The sequence below is a fragment of the Haplochromis burtoni genome, unplaced genomic scaffold (assembly GCF_018398535.1).
Source record: "Haplochromis burtoni strain Fernald_Lab_line unplaced genomic scaffold, NCSU_Asbu1 Contig_179, whole genome shotgun sequence".
In the NCBI taxonomy this organism is placed as follows: Eukaryota; Metazoa; Chordata; class Actinopteri; order Cichliformes; family Cichlidae; genus Haplochromis; species Haplochromis burtoni.
In genome coordinates, this window is record NW_024582540.1 from 559409 (window position 1) to 578587 (window position 19179).

Genomic DNA, 19179 nt, shown 5'->3' on the forward strand with positions numbered 1-19179 from the left:
CTAAACAAGAAGATGAGTGACATGAGTGAGAGAGAAAAAAATCATGTCAAAAGTAAAGCGAGGAAAGTCGTGCCAGCGAAACCTTCAGAGGAAGACGCTCAGGTGGAAAGCGCTCGCGAATTTGATTCACAAAAAGAAAGATCTAAGAAACATGCACAGTGTCTCTGCAAGTGTGTGTGTGTGTTTGCAATGGCATGATCGTGTGTGTGTGTGTGTGTGTGTGTGTGTGTGACCTTGGCTTGGCCCGGTGGTAAAGTGGGGCGTCAAGAGAGTCAGTGTGTGAGCAGTCAAGCGTTCTCCCTCAGATTAGCAGGCTTTATTACTGCCACCAACCACTGGCCTGACAAATCCTCTTATTTCATTTTACCTTCCTCTACCTCTGCCTTGTTCTTTTCCTCTCACTCTTTTATTTCACCTAAAACCTCCTCCCTCTCTTTCCTTCCAGCCCTGCATACGCTAGCTTTGCATGCTTCACCTTGCACCTCTCCTGGCTCCCTCGCAAGTTTTCCCTCACAGCATAACAGCCCTATTTTCTATTTCCTCCCTCTTTTCTCCTCATTGTCTTTCCGTCTTCCGCACGGCTCTGCTGAAAGCTACACATTTCTTTTTCTACCTTTCTCCACTCCACCTCTTGCTCTGCTCCTCCCTCTATCTCCTTCCCACTCCCTGGCTCTCTATAGTGTGATGAATCTGTAGACAGGGGCTAATAATTGTACTTCAGCCCAAGTGCTCATTTTTCTTTGTGTTTGAAAGCTGTGACAGGCAGGAGCTCCTTTTTTTTTTTTCCCCTCCACCCCCCTGTCCCTTGTCTCCCCCTTTCTCTTTCCCTTTTCTTCCTATCCTCACACAATGGGTGAGTAAAATAACTCAGGGTTTACAAGGTCATGCTGTCTAGCGGTGAGGACTCGCTGGGGATTTGGGAGTGGAAGGATTTCCTCAAAGGTGCCGTGTTGAGACTTCAATAAAAAACAGAAAGTTATAGATTGCACGAGCAGATCTACAGGGGGAAATAAGTGCATTTGATAGTGAACAAGCTCAGTAAACTTGGATTCAAATGTTACCATGACTATGAGTCTTCATGGAAGAATAAATGATAAACTGAAGCATTGCCATGAATTAAAAACATCTACTTTTGCATGCATGTTACACATATTTTTTTTAATCATTTAAAAGAGAACTCACCTTAAAATGCTCCACTTCCTGCCATATGTGGCAGCTGCATGATCTTTACAATGCATTCTTTTAATAATAATAATAATGTGCCCAAAAAATAAGTCTTTTTTACTGCTTTTTATTCATTACATCTCAGAAATCAATGGTACAGTAATGGCATGGAGAGACTGGGGGAAAAAATGTCTGTTTTTGTAATACTGCAACAGAATTAAAGTATTTCTTTAAGAATCTGCAAACAAGACATAAAAAACATTTTGACAGGCAAATTTTTATATTAAAGTGGGCTAATTAAGTGGAAAGGAGCCTGGGGAAATAATCTTTTAATTTTAAAATATATATAATTTAAGACTCTATCAAAAAAGCAGCCTGCAAGCAATCCAAATCGTGAGATATTGAAAGAAAATCATATTTCCATTGACTCTGCTGTGGTACTTTATGAAAACTGATCATCAGTTTTCATCCTAATGCCATCCTCAAAAGAGAGAGATTAAAAGAGAGCAGTGGGGAGGGAGGATAACACAGAGTAAGACTTTATTGCCTGCTGTAGTTAGATGGTAAATTTCCTCCTGGCAGATATTTATTGGGTTAGTTGAGTCTAGAGAGAGCTTTAACATTGATTGTGATCATTAAATATATCCGCTCGAAATGGCAACATGGCATTCCTTCGGTCGATGGAGCCAATAGGAGCAGAACAAAGGCATAATCAAATCAATCCTCTCATAATTATTCTTTGAGAGGTGAAATTAATCACAAGAAGAAATAAAAACAATAATGGAAAATGAAATGATCAGTCGTAAACAATTACTGCCCAAATTGAAATGAACTCAGTGAAGGGGGAAAAAACTCAACTGTAAATCCGACTAATTAAAATAACATTCTAATGTATATCGGTTATTTGCTTTACACGGGCTTTCAGTTATTACATTGTTGGGTGTCGTTATTCTAAGAATTGGAATAAAGAGAAAAAGAAATGAAGAGAAACAGACTGTGACTGTGTGTGCGTGCGTCTGTGTGTGTCGAGCCTTAACTGTTGGGTCAAAGGATCAAGGTCCTCCTCTTGCGAGAGTCGAGCTTCTCCTTCTTCTCTGCTCGCTGAGAGGAAGTGTAGCATATTGATTAGCTATCAGATGATTCCGATAGGGCCCGATCGATAAGACTTTGCATGAAAGCCAGGCAGGACCCTCCCACTTCACTCAGGAACACACCCACTGATCTGCCACTGCAGTGCACACCCGCATACAAGTCTAGTTGTTTGTAATTCTCCTGAAGATTCTCCTTTGAGTTCTGAATCTGGCCCTTCTGTCAAAGGCTTTCTTATCAGAATCAGAATCAGAATATTTTATTGATCTCTGGGGGAAATTATTTATATGCTCAGCTTACATAGAATTGCGACTGATAGACTAAGCCTGCACTTTTAGTCGAGAGCGGCGATATCTGTAGGCCACAAATGGTCTACGTTACATGATCGCACGTGTATAAAGTGCTTTAGCTGGTGTCAGACTGTGAGAATATAAAATTTGCAGCACTTCTGAGATTTATCAGTCAAACTGATGTGTTTCCAGCATACAGCCTTCATCATTAGCACCAGTTTCTTGATATATAGTCATAAACAGCATTATGGTTATTTTATTCTGAGTTTCTCCTCCAGCAGAGAGGTTGGGGAAAGCGGGCTAACATTACAGAAGTCCCAGGTGTAGAATTACACTCTTTAAGATCATTTCAGGAGGCTATAAGAGCCTACAATAACATAACTATTTGAACAAGTCAGAATCCCTTTGAATAAGATTATATTTCAGTAGTGGTGAAGTGTGAGAACAAGAAGTGAGACCTAATTTTTAGAGACCCAATAGAGCAAAAAAAAACCAAACAATTTTAATAAACCACATATGAAGTCAACAAAGACAAAACAACGGAACACATCAGGACAGACAAACTAAATCAAAATAAAACAGAGGGAAACTAAACAGCTGACGTGCTTAACACACTGGCGAGTACGTCTGCTCACGACTTGATCAGTCACACACTCGGGAAGGGAAAACGTCTCTCACAGAGACTCATGTCAGCACATACACAAAATGCTCTGTAACTGATTGGCAAGTAGGCGAATTCTCATGTTTGCCAAAGTATGACCATGAAAGGGCCTGAGCCTTATCAGCACCATGGACAGCAGCTGGGAACATCCTTTATTACTGTTCAACTCCTCGTCTGTGTATGACAGATTTCTGTATTTTTAGTTTTTTCAGACACAAACAATTTTTAAACACACGTTATTTATACCGTTTGTTCAATCTGATGCAAAATGAAGAGGCAAAAAGATTCTGGACAGTTTAATAAAATGTTGTTTTGCTTGCTGTAATGTACATGCGGGTTGCTGACTGTTCCTGCTCTGTGTGTGTGTGCATGTGAGTGTTTGTACTGCATCTCTGTTCCAGGTGTGTGCAGTGCTGTGAAAGGACAGCGATAAGACACCTGTACTCTGGGTACAGAACAGATTATAACAGCAGTATCAGTTTCTGTGCAGGGCACAGCATGTTTCTGAATGTTCTGTCTGTTCCTGTGCTTTTTTTTCCTTCTCTTCAGTATGTCTGCCAGGAAGGGAAGAAAAGAAACAATACGTGAACAATGTGTGAGAGTAAATTATATTAAGTATAACTGTGGTGCTGTGTCATTCTGATGATTCTCTACAGAAGGAAACACAATGAGGATTCATGTGTGAGGGTGCTGGTCAAACGTGCGATTGCGTCGATTGATCTGTTCTTTGAATACATGATGAGTGCATTTCCTGTTCTGTCAGAGGGGAAAAAATACTGTAAAAACAGCTTTTAACTCTGTGATGTTCATACCTGGTTAGTACACTCTGGAAAACTGTCGTACTTAGACTTGTTGCGTACTTCTCAGCTCCCCACACAAATATCCCCCCTAATGGTCTTCAGATGAATGGACTTCTATAGAAGGAATTCACATATTTCTGTACAACAGATTTTTATTGACTTGTTTCTCTTTGTGTGTGTTTTTTGCAGATATCATGACACTGGAATGCTGTTTCAAGACCAACCTACAGCATCCGGACTGCCATAAAGCACAATGTCTCAAAAGCGTCCCACCCCCTGTGGCTTCAGGGCAACCAATCCACAGCAAATCCAAAGCCGGAGTTCAATACTAAAGCGGATGATTTAAACAAAAAAAAAAAAAAAAGGGAGAACTGAAGAAATTAAAGATCCTGGACTCTGTAAATAAAATTCTCCACCTTCTGTATTTGTCATTCAAATGGACAAAGATTAACCCGTAAATATCTCCAAATTGTAACTTACCAGAGCATAGATTGTCAATACTTAGGTTGAGTAAAATAGCAGAAAAAAATATGATGTCCACCCCCCCTTTAGCACATGGCCAGAAATCAGGATTTTGTAAATACTGTACAGAAAACAAATAGGGACGTTGATAAGAAATATAAGTATTGCAAAATTGTGTACATAGCCATTAGAATCACACCTCTACTGTGTTTGTAATTCAATAAGTTTCACATGCCCATTACTATTTATTTCTTCTTGCCCAAAAAGATTTAGCACAACAATTAGCAAGCGCTCTGTATCAGAATAGGAAACATAAACACCAACATAGAACTAGACAAGAGGATATTGAACTTAGAGACATTAATTGGGAAGACATTATATTTGCTGATAGCCCACTATTGCTGGAATCAGATGCATATGCCGTAGAGTGTATGCTTACTAGTTAAACCTTGTATTGTTATCAAAACAGGTCATTTGCATTTTGTTTACATCTAATTTAAGTAGATGTTTGAGGAAAAAAAGGACTTTAGAGCTTAAAAAGGTTACAGAGACAAACAGACAAAGAACAAACTGTGACAGGTTCGGCTCAGATCTTCACCTTTCCCCCACTCCCGGTTTTAAAATACTACAGCAGAGCTTAACTTCACTTAAACTTTAACTAATTCAATAGATTGTATATGAAATCCCCTCCTGTGCTGTATATTTAGTGTTTTAGACGCTGTAGTGATGTGACATATCCAGATGGGCTTCCATGGTTTGGCAGCTCTTACAGTTAGTCCACACCTAACGAAACATCAGCTGTTTCCTTTCTGATTCCTCTTTGGCTAGTTGCCCTCCTCTTCCTCTTCGTCTTCTGTCCATTAGAGGGCCTGTATGCCCACTGACCTCTCTGCGACCAGGCGCTCGCTCAGCTCCCACAGGCTCGTAGCACTGCTCGGATCCTGGGCCTGGGCGGATGTCTGGCAGCGAAAGCAGTTGTTGAAGTACATGCCGCCCAGCCCTTCCAGCTCCGGTGCTACCGCACAGTACACTGTGGTGGCCGCCCCTTGTTGCTGTGGACAGACAAAAAAAAAAAAAAAAAAAAAAAAAAGAAGAAGAATCAGTGGACGAATCACGACGCTGAGACAGCAAGGCGGCGTCGGCCTGCAGGAGCAGACAAAATATGGAGAACTCGTCTAACGACACGCAGACTTTAGGATGTGTGCTGTATGGAGGAAAAGACAGAGGACATAAAGCAGACTCTGACCACATTCCTTTGTCCTCTGTGAGACCCACACACACATAGACAGACACACGGATACACACACAGACAAAAAGAGACAGCAGGACTGTGTCTACAGGGGGGGAAAAAAGACTCGTGCACACGCTGTCTCTCCCCTCTCCCTGCATCCCGATGACTGGGTCATATAACTCCTTACTGTATATATATTTATATACATATATTTATTTATTTATTTCTCAGCCAGGTGTGTATAGGACATCTCGCTATGTGGGACCGTGTGAATGCTACAGATGTATAGACTCACAGAGGATAAGGTGGGAACAAAAATATTACACCAGCTCCTGTCTGGATGGGAGTCACCAGGGAAACTACAGCTCTGATGTGCGATGTGTGAACAGCAGGTTTCAATGCCATGATTATCAATATGTATATTTTTCACGTGATGTTTATTAATATTCAAGTGCTGGAAAATACAAGTACAACTAAGTATTTAAATCAAAAGTTTTTTGGTTGTTGCGTACAACACACAAACACGTCGCACGGTTTTCCCTCCAGTTCTTTCTCAGTAATTCTCTCAAGGCAAGTTTAAACCTGAAGATCACTCAGCCCGGAAAACTCACTCTGTTACACGTCGTCTCAAGCCGAGACGCGCTGTAAAAGTGAAACAGTATTTTTACGCAACCTGCTAAGTTCTCTAATACACCCCATCCCATCAGTCAGTAATTAGCAGGGATATTCACGGAGAGAGATTTCTGTGACATTTGAAAATGAAAGCTGAAACTGCGGCAGAATAAACACGTCAGAGAGAATTACACACATAACCCGACCGCTCAAAGAGGGATCTTTCATGCTGCAGCTCCGGCTAAAAGCTGCTGTGACAGCTTCCCTGCAAACTCCAGGGCTGGAGACGACTTCTATGCGGCCACATGAAATGGCTCGCCTCTTTATCTCCTGATGTGAGGGAGCGAGAGTGAGACGGGGGTGGGGGCAGAAAGAATGAGAGGGAACACTGATGTGATGACTGAAGGCTAGTGTTTAGCACAGAGCACTGGCACACACTGAGACAACCACGTATATGCAGTAGTCAAACGCGGGCAACACACACAAACGTACACACATGCGTAATGGAGGCACATTACAGGCCAACTGTTTGAACAGATTCCCAAAGCACAGGCCAGCACACTAAAAGTGGCAAGATCCTATGTCATCTAAAGCTTTCACAGCCTAGTACAAAAATATGCACCAAAATGCAAACGCTACAAACACAAAAACACACACGCATAAAGCAGATTCCAGGAAATGTTTCTCTCATCGACACACGCAAACCAAAACGGGCACCCACACACAACTCCCTCTAAGCTCTGAGTAAAGTTCCACCAGGAGGAGCCCTGGTGTGTAACGTCGCAGAAGCAGATTGAGCGTGTTTGAAGTGCTCCGTGATGAGAGAGCTCGTAAACAGCAGATGAAAAAGGCAGCATCTCTCTGTGTGCCGCTGTCTGTCTCACCTGCCAGTGAGGCGATAACTTCATCCACATCACATGTCGCCATATCAAAGACCGACAAATGCCAAGCAGTGTCTCTGAGTTGCAGGTTCACACGCACTCAGTTCAACTCATCTCTCTCACTTAGGGCATCTGATTTAGCTCGCCTGAAAGCCAAATGCCTTTTAAACTTCACTGAAGATTTCAGCGCCGCCGGCTCTGACTCCCTGACACCACCTTGAACTTGGCTGACTTTCAGACAAGTTTGTTTGCGTCCAATTACCAGACAGTTGGGTTTAAATATTGATATAAAAAAAACAACTTTCATGTTCAGAATCCAGATTTATGTGGCTGAAATCTGAAAGGTATTTCTATTCTTTAGAAAAAGCTTCTCTGCTGGCTGCCACGCATGCAGTTAGTGACAAACGGAGCAGTACACGGGCTGTTTGTGCGGTGTGCCCAGCAATGTGCTATCTTACTGGTGTTTAGCTCATCCCCCTCGCCACTTGACCTTGTGACCTCTGTAAAAGATAAGGCTGATGAGATTAGGCATTAACATGCTCAACCACCCACCACAGCCATTTATCACTGTGTGTGTGTGCGCGTGTGTGTGTTTGCAGATACCAGGCAAGTAGGTGGCGGGCAAGGATTTCGCTACACTTACAGTTACACGCTGCCTGAACACAAGAGCGTATCTGCGCACAAGCACGAACAGATACACATATGAACAACCCGCACGGAAGGTAATGCCACTAAACCAGTGTGCATCGAACACATCTGTGCCGTCCAAAGATGATTTCTAATCCAAGTTAAACTGTAGATTAAGTCTGTAAATTAAGCTGTCTACAAAATGATGGGTGTGTGTCTTTCTATACTGTGCACCTTAATGTGAAGCATTACCTTGACTACAGTAGTTTTATTATCAGAGACATCTATGGTACCCAGAGCTACGACGTCTGCCCAGAGAAGCTGACTTGACACTGACTTAAGCTCCAAAAAATAAGACTTGTCCTTGGATACTCTTTCGGAATTGGCCTCTTCAGGCATTTTAGTCCAAAAAATAAAAAGTGAGACAAGTATAGGAATGCAGTTACAAATCTAACTTTAAATGCTTTGAGAGGGAAACTCTTTAAATCCTTTAGACGACCATCTTGCAATTCCACTTTAGACTTAAGCATGACTTCTTTGGATGACTTCAGACTTCACTTTCACATTCCCCAAAACAAAACTAGCTCTGTTACCACCACACTGATTCTAGGAGGGAGGGAGGGAGAGAGGAAGGGGACAGACAAGGAGGATCCAAACCAACCAAAACATCTCCAAACCGAAAAATTTTCTCTATGCTAAAAATAAAATGCAAAGATCTCAGCAATATGATAAACCAATGCCAAGTGCAGAAGCAGGTTTTATAGATTACGTGTGTGTAGATCTTCCTTTGTGGGTAATAAAAATAAACATAAACACTGAGGAAAGACTTACAAAACACCCTGCAATAAGCTGACTGCTGATAAGTGGCAATAAGCCTGTACTTAGCCTGGGATTCAACACTACGGTTCTGGAACTGCTCTGGGACCAGATCCAAGTCTTCCAATCTCAGCATTGACTCAATACCCAAGGACCTCATGGACTTGCAATAGAAATGTCCTTGTATAGTGTTACGCAATAACCCGTTGTTGAGAACATCTTACTGAGCGTATCAAAAGCAAAAAGGGTACGTGGGGGAGATGTGATGTTGAATTAACAGTATTGTTACTTTGCCGTGTTCTGTTTTGTGTCTTCATCGTCCGAGTTGTATAAGCTTTCTCTGACCCTGTGCATGTGACCCTTTGACCCCCACATCTGTAGTTACGTCATTGACCTCTCCCTCTGACCTGGATGTAAATAAGCCAGTACTGTAGAGCAGTCTGTTTTTGGCCCATCCCTGTACATACAAACCTGTAAATACTAATGGCTATGCATGCTGAACACCTAGCAATTCTTTCAGGTACTTTTATAATCCCCAAATTCTCATATGGCATGTGCTATAAAAAAGAATATAAAAAAGTAGAAAAAGTAAAAGATTCAAATAAAAAAAAAGTTTAAAATAAATGCGTTGGTAATATTGTCAGGCAATATCCTCTCTTGGACAGTGTGTGTAGAGTCTTCCTGTTTTCTTACTCCTGTGGGTGGTTCTCTCCCTTTGCCTGTCCTGTGTTTCTGCTCACCATCTGTGTCAGTTGTTGTCAGTTGGCATTTGTACAGCAGCGAGGGTTGAGGCAGAGAATAGAAGAGAGGAGGAGTGTCCACCAGCTGACCTCTGTGATGGCACTCCAATTCAGCAGCAGTGCTAAGTTTTGGCAAAGCGCTTTGCGCCTGGGACACAATTTAAAAAGTTTGTGCCTGGCCCGAAGCACACATACTGTACAGCATACTGTAAATCAGTGTTTGCAGTGTGAAGGCCCTCTATATATGTGCAATGGTACAAATTGGGTGTTTTTCTAAGTTTAATAATCTGGAGAACCTACTATTTTTAGCCCATTTTAGACAGTCGCATTTTAGGAAAACTGACATGTTTTCTGTCCTCATTTGTAACTAGTAAAACATCTGGATTCTAAAGACAAGTACTTTGAGAAAAGTCGTTTTTAACCATCCAGTGTCATAAGGCTACGGCACTCAATTGGAAAAGTAGTTCCTGGCTTGTAGTCTTAGTAAAGAGGAGGAGTGCAGTTTTTGCCTCAGCCCTCTGCCACGCCTCGTGGAGTAACTATCCTGAAAAGTGGGACTCCAAACTGATTGTGATTCTGTTCCAGGAATGTTTTTCTTTTTTTTTCCACCCTGAACCTGTGATGTTTAAAATAGATGGAGGTGTCTGATTTTTAATCTGTGCTAAAGATATTTTACATTTAATAAATAACCATTGAAATCAAAGCTTGGTTTTTGTGCAGTTTATGTGTGTACGACGGTGTGCGTTCAGAGCCATCTTTGCCCTCAGCTGTAGTAACCTCTGCGAGCTGACAGCTCAGCTGAGCGTGCCCGGCCCAGCTGTAGAGGGAATCCTGGGTAATGCGGTCCCCACAGATAAACAAGCTGCCCTTCTATTCAGCTTGAGCACTCAACCAAAATGAGAAGAGATTAGCACCTAAAACACCCCAGCGCACACTTCAGAAAGCACCCTGACACTATCAACCATGAATCCGAGGTGGCCTCCGTCACCCTGACTGAGGTAACGTTAGATAACCAAAAGTCTAAGTGCTCTGTTCTTTAAAAAAAAACATAAAGAAAACTCTGGTTAGATCCCCAAAGAAGATCAGATCTTCGCATCATGGTTCTTTCCAGTGACTAGTGTACTTCTGGTCATCTGTATGCACTAAACGCTATTTCATAATGTCGATTAGCGCACAGGCTGATGGCTAATACTCACCTACAGGCATCGTGCTCCCCTGAGGGGCATTAAGGATTGGATGGAGGGACCGGCTTCCCCCCTCCCTGCTTCACATTCCCTTCCTTTATCCTACCTCCTCATTCTCTGTGTCTATCTGCCTTACCCCCTGCTTCTTTCTCAGCCCTATCTTCTCCATCAACCGTGTGTAGATCCTTATTCCCCTGCAACTTCATCCTCCTCCATCCCCATAACTCACTGAAGTGGGCGTACAGACCCACTGTAACTGAGGCCTCACGGGTAAATGGTCATAGTAGGACCTCTTGGAGGTAAAAGGATCTCTTTCCCTGGAGCCCTGAATCACAGATGAGCACTGTCAACGGTCTTTCTTTCTGTAATACAGTGAAGCATGTGAAGGCAAACAGAAAAAGGAGCGGAGGGGTAAACTGCAGGAGTGACAGAACACAACACAAAGTGCAGCAAAACCCCCAATGCCTCTGCACTATTTCTCTCTCCTTTTTCTCCACGGCCCTCCCTTTACCCCTTTTGCGCCAGATAAGATCAACCAAGTGTCAGTCATCAACAGCCTCCTGTCACACAGTGATTGTTCGACTGTTATATCCTTGTGTAAATGTGCAGTCCAACGCGACATCGCTGCATACATTTAATGCTCCCATGTTCAAGGGAACAATAGAAGAGGAGGTAAGAAACGAAGTGCAGGGAATGCAAAGGACAAGGAGGGGAGGGGAGGGCATAAAGAAGTAAGGAGAGACCGGTATGAGTAGGAAACGAAGCAGGAGGAGGAGATGAAGGAGCTAGGACACAATGCATCCAAGGGGAAAACGACGGGGAGTCAGAAGGACTTGCGCAGCGACTGTGAAACTATCTCATTTTTATCTTGTGAGAGGACTTCCGAAGTGATCCGCACAACCTAATTATTTTCCCCTAATAAAAGCAACATATGCTAAGACAATAAAAGGCCTTATTGGACACCTATTCATTAAAAAGGAGCAGTAAAAGGTGTAGGACTCTGGCGCAGGGATTAGCTTTTAACAGGGTTTTTCTCTGGCTCGAAATAGCCTTAGTCTTCCTTTAGCATGTCCATATGGGTGCATTGCCCACCATAAAAAATCTGAATTATACATGAAGAGGCCTGGCTGCTTTATTGGCTGTGATCTTCCTTTTCACTCTCACCTAATTGCATCAGTGCATGATACCTGCAACTCTGGACTCAATCCCTCTGTGATTTCGCCTACTGCACATGAGTGCGACAAGGCATGCAGATGCACTTTAATGTGAGGAACTGCGCAGAAATAAAGTACATATAGCTAAAGACAACCAGCCAGATAAGCTGTAATTCACACAAGTTTGTTAAGTTGGTAATAAGTTAGTTGGCATAACGCATGCTAGTGAGTCACGTCTGACAGTTTGACACAGTGAAGCCATAATTCCATATGGTCAACGTACTGTAAGTGTCAGTATGTTTCTATTATGAGCAGAGCAATGCTGTCTGTCCGTATGTGATTGTGTGATGAGCTGGTGTAACAGGGCCACACACAGGTGTGTGTATGCTCACCTTCCCACTGATGCACCGGCTAATTGGTCTCCTGCGGCAACCTGACATATTCACACACTCCAACGCACGCACACATACACGCAATGTAGCTTGCAATAGTCATACTCACGTGTAAACTGACTGTGCAAATGCGCACATGTGTGTGAACACAACCATGCATGCGTCTACATTCACAGGCAGCCTGCAGAGTGGACCTCCACATCAACTCATTATCACAGTGCTGACTCTGAGTGAAGAATGACACCTGAGCAGATACTGCTTATAATGTACGCTCTCCTGCCTAGAAGCACAGCAAAAGAAAATGAAAACCACAGACTACAACACTATACGGTAAAACATACAAGTCAAGATACTCCTCAACAAAAAATAGGCAACTGCCCTCTAACACATAAAAGACGATGCAAGCCAGTAGCAGCAGCTAATTTTCCAGTCATCCCTAAAATCCAGTACGACAACACAGAAATCCCAAATCTTACTGTAACAGGGTTCTGTGTTGTCGTGTTTGTTTATCCTTAGAATCAAAATGAGAATTAGAATACTTGAATATTCCCTGATTCTGATTCTAAATATTAAGTTATCTTGCTGTCAAACTCGAATTAACCTTAAACTACGTTCAGTTTCCTCCCTTCATCTAACTCCTTCAACTGTGGCTTAGAGAAAAATCATCTGGACCTATTGTCTGTCTTGTTCAGTTAGTCATTTCCTCTAACCGATTCTCCAACCACCCCCTTCCCTTGTGGTGGAGGTAGAGAGAGAGGGATGTTCTGTTTTAAATAAGAAGGCAGCACTGGCCCATTAAACTCTGATAGTAATGATATTAATTTGGCAGGAACGTGTCATTTTCACAGGAGAGCAACTAGCTGAACTGTCATTATACACACACACACACACACACACACACACACACACACACACACACACAAACACATCACAACAACACACACACACACACACACCAAACCAGGAACATGTCACAGGAGAGCAGCTAGCAGTAACATTATGAGAGAGTCAGAGAGATCTGCTAATGGGATAGATTAGCGTGCCCTTGGTCACAACGGCTACAATTGAGCAACTGGAGCTGTGACTTATATCCATGTCCCCCATCGACTCCATGCACCCTCTTTACTCTTACACTTTCCTCATTTTCTCATCCACTGATGACTTCTTCATCTTCTTTTTTTCTTCTTTGTCTTCTTCTTTTTCATCCTTCCCGTTCCCATTCTTCTTCTTCTACTTCCTCCTCTTTTTCCTCTCTCAGCTTCACATTTTACTCGGCCTACTTTGCATTCCCGGGTTCACGAGGTTCATGGAGTTCATGACCGCCTAGCGGAAACTTGTCAAACACAAAGGCTGCAGTGTCTAGGGAAGAATGGCAGAGGTGTTTGTGTTGCAACCTGACTGAAAAGCATGAGATATTATCAAAGTTGTCTTATTGCATTAATGATTTTGCTAATTGAGCATAATGAGCACAGAGGGATGGCAATCTTTAAGTGTTAGCAGTGTGCCACTCTCTCGACCCATCAGCCTGTCTGATGAATTGGCTTTTGAGGACAAAGGTCACTTTTGGGGGGGCTTCTGGTAGCCATGATACCTGATATCCCCTGCAATACTTCCTGTTCAGTCTATTGGTCATTGTTGGCAAAATAAAAATTAAATTAAATTAAAAAGTTGATGCTAGCTGATGGTTTCAAGGCTGATTTTTTTTTTTAATGTAATCACGCTTTTACTGTCTTATCGGTCAGTAGAAGACGGACTAGAATCAGAGTATAAACAGAAACTGGAAAGCGTCTGGTACCCAGAAGCAAACACAGAGAAGCTGCACTTTTCTTGGAAAAGGATGGCAGTGTTGTTTGTATTGTAACCAGGCTGAGAAATAGGGACACACAGCAAAATTAAAAAGGCATCATTTTTAAGGAAGCCTCGTGACTACAGAGGAGCTTACTAATCAGCGTGCGAATTACATTGCTGGGTATCTTGAAGTGTTAGCCATTTAGTGAATGAGAAGCTATCACAATCTACAATATTACATTCAAATACTTTATTATTATTACATGGCAATTATTACTGATAGTATTCATCTTTCTCCTCATCTGATGGGCTTTTATTCAAAAAACAAAATATGTGGAAGTTTTATCTGTGAATATGTATATACTGTATATGCATTCACTGGACACTTTATTAGTACAGCTCTTCAAGGGGGGAGAAAAGTGATTTTGACTTTAAATGTGGTAGAGTTGTTGCTGCCAGACAGACTGCTATGAGTATTTCAGAAATTGCGGATCAACTTCACCTGGTCTAATGACTCCTGATTTCTTCTGGAACACTGCGAACACTATAGCCTACCTGTGTATTCTCGTGGACCACGTCCATCACTTTCTGACCACAGTGTATCCGTCCTCTGAAACAGAGCTCAAATCATCTCAGACGTGTTTCATTAATGTTACAGTCAGGTCACTGTACTCAAATGACCACCTCGGTCAACAGATCTCAATTCAATGGAGCACCTTTGCGATGTAGTGGAACAGGAGAGTCACTTTGCAGATGTGCAGCCGACAAATATGCAGCAACTGTGTGAAGCTGCCATTTCAACATGAATCCACGCCACAAAGAATTAAAGCAGTTCTGAAGCTAAAAGGGTTTCAATTCAGTGCTGGCAAGGTGTACCTAATGAAGTGGTTGGTGAGTATTTATGCTTTTATAGCAGCGCAAGCCTACAATCATTCTGCAGCAGTTAAGCAGACTCTGACACTAATAAGACCTGTCCAGCACCTGTCTCGATAACACCGCTAAATATACTTTCTCTCTCACACACACTTTTTTGCAACACACACATACACACACACACACCACACACAAACAAACACACTCACACACAACCACAGAGTGTCTGGAACACACAGGTCAGGCACACATGCCTGCATACACTCAAACACGGAGTGACCCTTAAAGCAGCAAAAACACTACAGAGGGATTGTGTGTGCATTGTGCTACTTAAAAGAATCATATTTACCTATTTTTACTGGTATGTTGATCCATGTGCATGGGTGTGTGTTGTGTAAGCAGGGTGAGAGTGTGTGTGTGCTGCATGTCTTGAGAGAGAGACAGAGAGTGTGTGTGTGTGTGTGTGTGTGTGTGTGTGTGTGTGTGTTGTGTGTGTGTGTGTGTGTGTGTGTGTGTGTGTGTTGTGTGTGTGTGTGTGGTGGGTGCCTTCTGCGTGTCCACGCTGACCCCATCTCGGCACTCCTGACCGGTTGAATGCAGGCTGCATAAATTAGTGCTGATGCTCTGCGATGTAATTATGCTGCTGTCAGGATGGCCCCTCTACTCAAATTCATTTTAATAAAGTTGGTCTCCAAGGTTACCAACCCGGGGTCACCTTCGGTGTCATTCCCTATGGATCGCATTCTGAAAGTCTCAGGCCGGAGTACAGTAACACCTTCACACTCGTGGCCCCCGCATCACAACACAAACACACCTCTCACTGAATCGCTCAGGGCAGAGAAAGACAGGAAGCAGAGAATAAGAAAGAGGAAACAAGAAGCGCAGAAGAGACAAAGAGGAGGATCAAAGTGTAGTAATGTCATATAGAAAATACAAGGAACACAGAGGGAGGGTTGTAGGCTGAAATGAGTAGGTGGGAGCGTGAAGGAATAAAAATGAGATGAAAGGAATAAAAGGAGAGAAGGGACAAGGGTAGAGGGACAAGGAGAGGGCAAGGGAGTGTCTCTCTTGGGCAGATGGCGGGGTGTATTCTCATTTGTCCTGTTACGGTGTGTGTGTGCCAACACTAACCTCCAGGGCAGCACAGAACACGCTCTCAATTAGCCAACAACACAGACTTGCACATACAGCCAGGAGAGAGGGAGGCACAGCTTTGTCTTGACACAAGAAATAGTTAAACATACAGAAACAGTGGACACAGCTACAACAGCAGCCCATCGAGAACCCACATAAATTAAACATATTTCTAATTACTTCAAACGCCATTTTATCATTAACATAATAGTCTGAGTATGATCTGTTTTCTCTTAGCTTATGAGGGAAGACGATGATGCACCATTTGCAGTACAAAAGAAGTGGACGCATTTTGAAATTCAGTGCTGGAGAAATTCACAGATATCCTCTGAGGCTGTAACTATATATTATTTATCATAATATAATTTGGTTTTCATTGTAGATTGTTATTTCATCCTCATATTTCAGGAAGGATTTGCTTTTGAAAGCATCATTTGCAAAGGTTGATGGGCTGAGTTGTTCTTCTTCTACAATGATATTAATTCGAAAGGTTATTAACGTACACACATTTATGTTTAAGCTGTGTACAAAGACCAGTAACAATAATAATTGTGTCAGTTTAATTTTATAGTAGCAAAGAGATAAGGTGAATATAGCTTTGCTGCCACGCTCTGTATTATTAGCTTTTACCATCTCTGTTTGACGTTGTATGAGAATATTGACACTTCAGTGAGAGACTGGCCACGTTCACACAAACACTCTCCCTGCACTTTCATACACTGTGTGAGATGGTGTAACCTAGCAGTGTGGGCCGGGGTGACTTTGACTGCCTGTTTAATAGTTACAGCATCACGCTTTGTTAGCTGCAGGTAATTTATGGTTGAACTGGCCTGATAGTCTGATACGATCGAATGCCCTGACTGTCGTTACCAGCCAGCCCCAAAGACACAGAAGAAGCCTCTATCTAAGCGCAGGTAAGAGAGAGACACAGAGGGAAAGAAATGAAGACGGCAGACTGCGGGGTGACTTGAACTGTTGCTACAAGAAGAAGAAATCAGGATTTACCCTGCAGAGAAATAAAAAAGTAAAAATGAGCATGACAAAAGCATACCGGGGAATGAGTAATGCGGATAAAAGGCGTCGACGGGCGGGGGCGCGGGGGAATTAAAGAGTTGCAGAGCAGTTAAGTTCTCAGCTTTCTCTCTTGAGGTGTGCTGAGAATGAGATTGCATTAAATACTGACGGTCTATTCATCTGAACCGCACCAAGAAGGAACATTTAGTTAATTGAATGATTAATAAATTCAGCTCAGTCACACATTTCACTCGAGTGTTTGCTTTGGATAAAAATGTCTGCCAAATGGGACGAGTCATTACCAGCAGCAGCAGCAAGGCTGGCATTGTTTTCACCTTTAGCGTCTGTGTGCTTTTTTGTTTCTTTGCCTGGTCCTGGAGGCACACTGTGGAAGGACCTATGACAAAGATGGTTTTGTGCTTTGAAAGGAGACTTTCTTTACAACCGTGCAAAACGATTCACCGCGATTTACACGTGTGACGTTCAGAGTAAAGTTTGGTGGCTCTTGGTGGTCAGATTAAAGCCTGTTGTGCACGGCTGCAAGAAGGATTTGGAAATTAGTGAGGTCCAGTATCATATTTAAGGTCTAACACCTGCACTTCAATGACCTGCTGCAATCCAGCTTTCACTGGTTAGCCGAATGTGTAAACCACTACACTACAAAACTAAGAAATATGAAAAAATAGCAAAATAGTACACAGAATTATTCCCTCACTTGAAATACAAATATCACAAGGTGAAAAGGTTGGTTACTACTAGAGCATCACACTGATTCATGCCAATTTTTACGGTATTGTTTAGAAGGAAAATTCACAAAGTCCAAACCTCAGTGACCCCCGTCAGCATACTGTTGGGGAAAGGGTCCCAGAAATATAACCTTTTACACCTCTGCTCTACATCCTTTTTCATTTGTGATGTATTTGTATGACACACATTTATCTAATAAGAGTATAAACATACACAGCATCATAAAATGGGCTCATACTCATCCCTTTATCTTGACTTGTACGAAGCATAAATATAACTCAAACAAGTTTGACCCCAGCAGTACAGTGACTGCTCCTTGTGCTCTGGTGGTCTGTCTGTCTCCCTCTCGGTTTCATCAGTACGAGACGTTGTTTCGGCAAAGTTTCCTGTTGCTGGCTCATCGTTACGTCTGTCTGTGAGACACAGGCTCTTCAGCTCAAACCGAAGCCCAAATGGGAAACTGACCTGCACCTGTCTCTCTAATATGAACGGGCATACGGCTCTCCACGCCCACTTTGCTACACCCGTTTCTCCTAATAAAGACAGGCAGAGACCCTTGCTCTACATACACCTTTCCCTCACCCCCTCTCCTAATCCAGTTAGGCAGGAACATCCTCGCCCTCTCCCCTCCAACACTCATCCTTCTCCGGGATCGGCAACTATAATCTAGTCTGTCAGGCCGACCAGGTCCGGGACTGCCATTCTCCTTTCATCTGCCATCTTCAAACAGAATGAGCAAGCTTTCATATCACTGTTTGAGTGACAGGTAGGGGAGTCAGGTGGAGACAGGCCCGTGATATGGACAGGCACTTTGTCCTGTTTAAATACACTAATGGAGGATAAGAGGCCTGTCATAGAGACGGGTGGAGATAGGATGGGACAGAAGACACAGACACTTGTCTAAAGGATGATTTGTAAATGCAGTGAAGGGGATGTGCAGTGTGTTACATCAGATCACAGAGGATGAGGTAGAGGGCAAACACCTCTGGTCTCACCTTACTTTGGGTTCATTTCACTTTTAGAAGACAGTCTGAATTTCCAAAACAAAATTCAAGTTTTTTGCCTTTAGAGAAGAAAAAAGAAAGCTTGTTGGTTAGTCACAATACAACTGACTAATGTTGGCAAACAAAAGGAGTCCAAGAACAGTGCTTCTCTTATTCCTGCATGGACTACTCCAATTTCAGTGTTACATTACCGCACAAATCACTGGTGAACACACACAAGCACACACACAAACACTCATCTGAATCACAGCTTACACACTCAGCCTTTTGGATGGATGGTACCTGCATACAGGAGGAGGGGGCACACAAATAGGATTCGAAAGTGGTATGGGGGTGTGCAGCGGCAGTGGGGTGGGGTGGGACTGAGTACATAAATAGGATTGTGTAGGAAGCAGGGCGAGCTAAATAGGATTGTAATGTACAGGAAAGGATGTATAAATAGGATATGAGAGTCAGAGCTGTGTTCTCACTAGTTCTGCGTCCCTGTGGTATAAGAGTTCTGTAGGACTGGCTTGC

At 42.7% G+C, this 19179-nt stretch overlaps 2 protein-coding genes across 2 annotated transcripts in view; one reads left to right on the forward strand and one right to left on the reverse strand.

The window, feature by feature from the left end:
• LOC102291368 (transcription factor Maf) overlaps nucleotides 1-4375 on the forward strand; it is a 44885-nt gene extending 40510 nt beyond the window's left edge. The window contains exon 3 of the mRNA XM_005934145.2: nucleotides 4194-4375. The gene's annotated coding sequence lies outside the window, so the exon portion shown is untranslated. The remainder of the gene's footprint in view (nucleotides 1-4193) is intronic.
• The window catches only part of wwox (WW domain containing oxidoreductase), a 133034-nt gene continuing 117985 nt past the window's right edge, over nucleotides 4131-19179 (reverse strand). Inside the window, exon 9 of the mRNA XM_042225696.1 lies at nucleotides 4131-5518. Within this exon, the coding sequence (XP_042081630.1) occupies nucleotides 5327-5518 (192 nt within the window). The 3' untranslated portion in view covers nucleotides 4131-5326. The remainder of the gene's footprint in view (nucleotides 5519-19179) is intronic.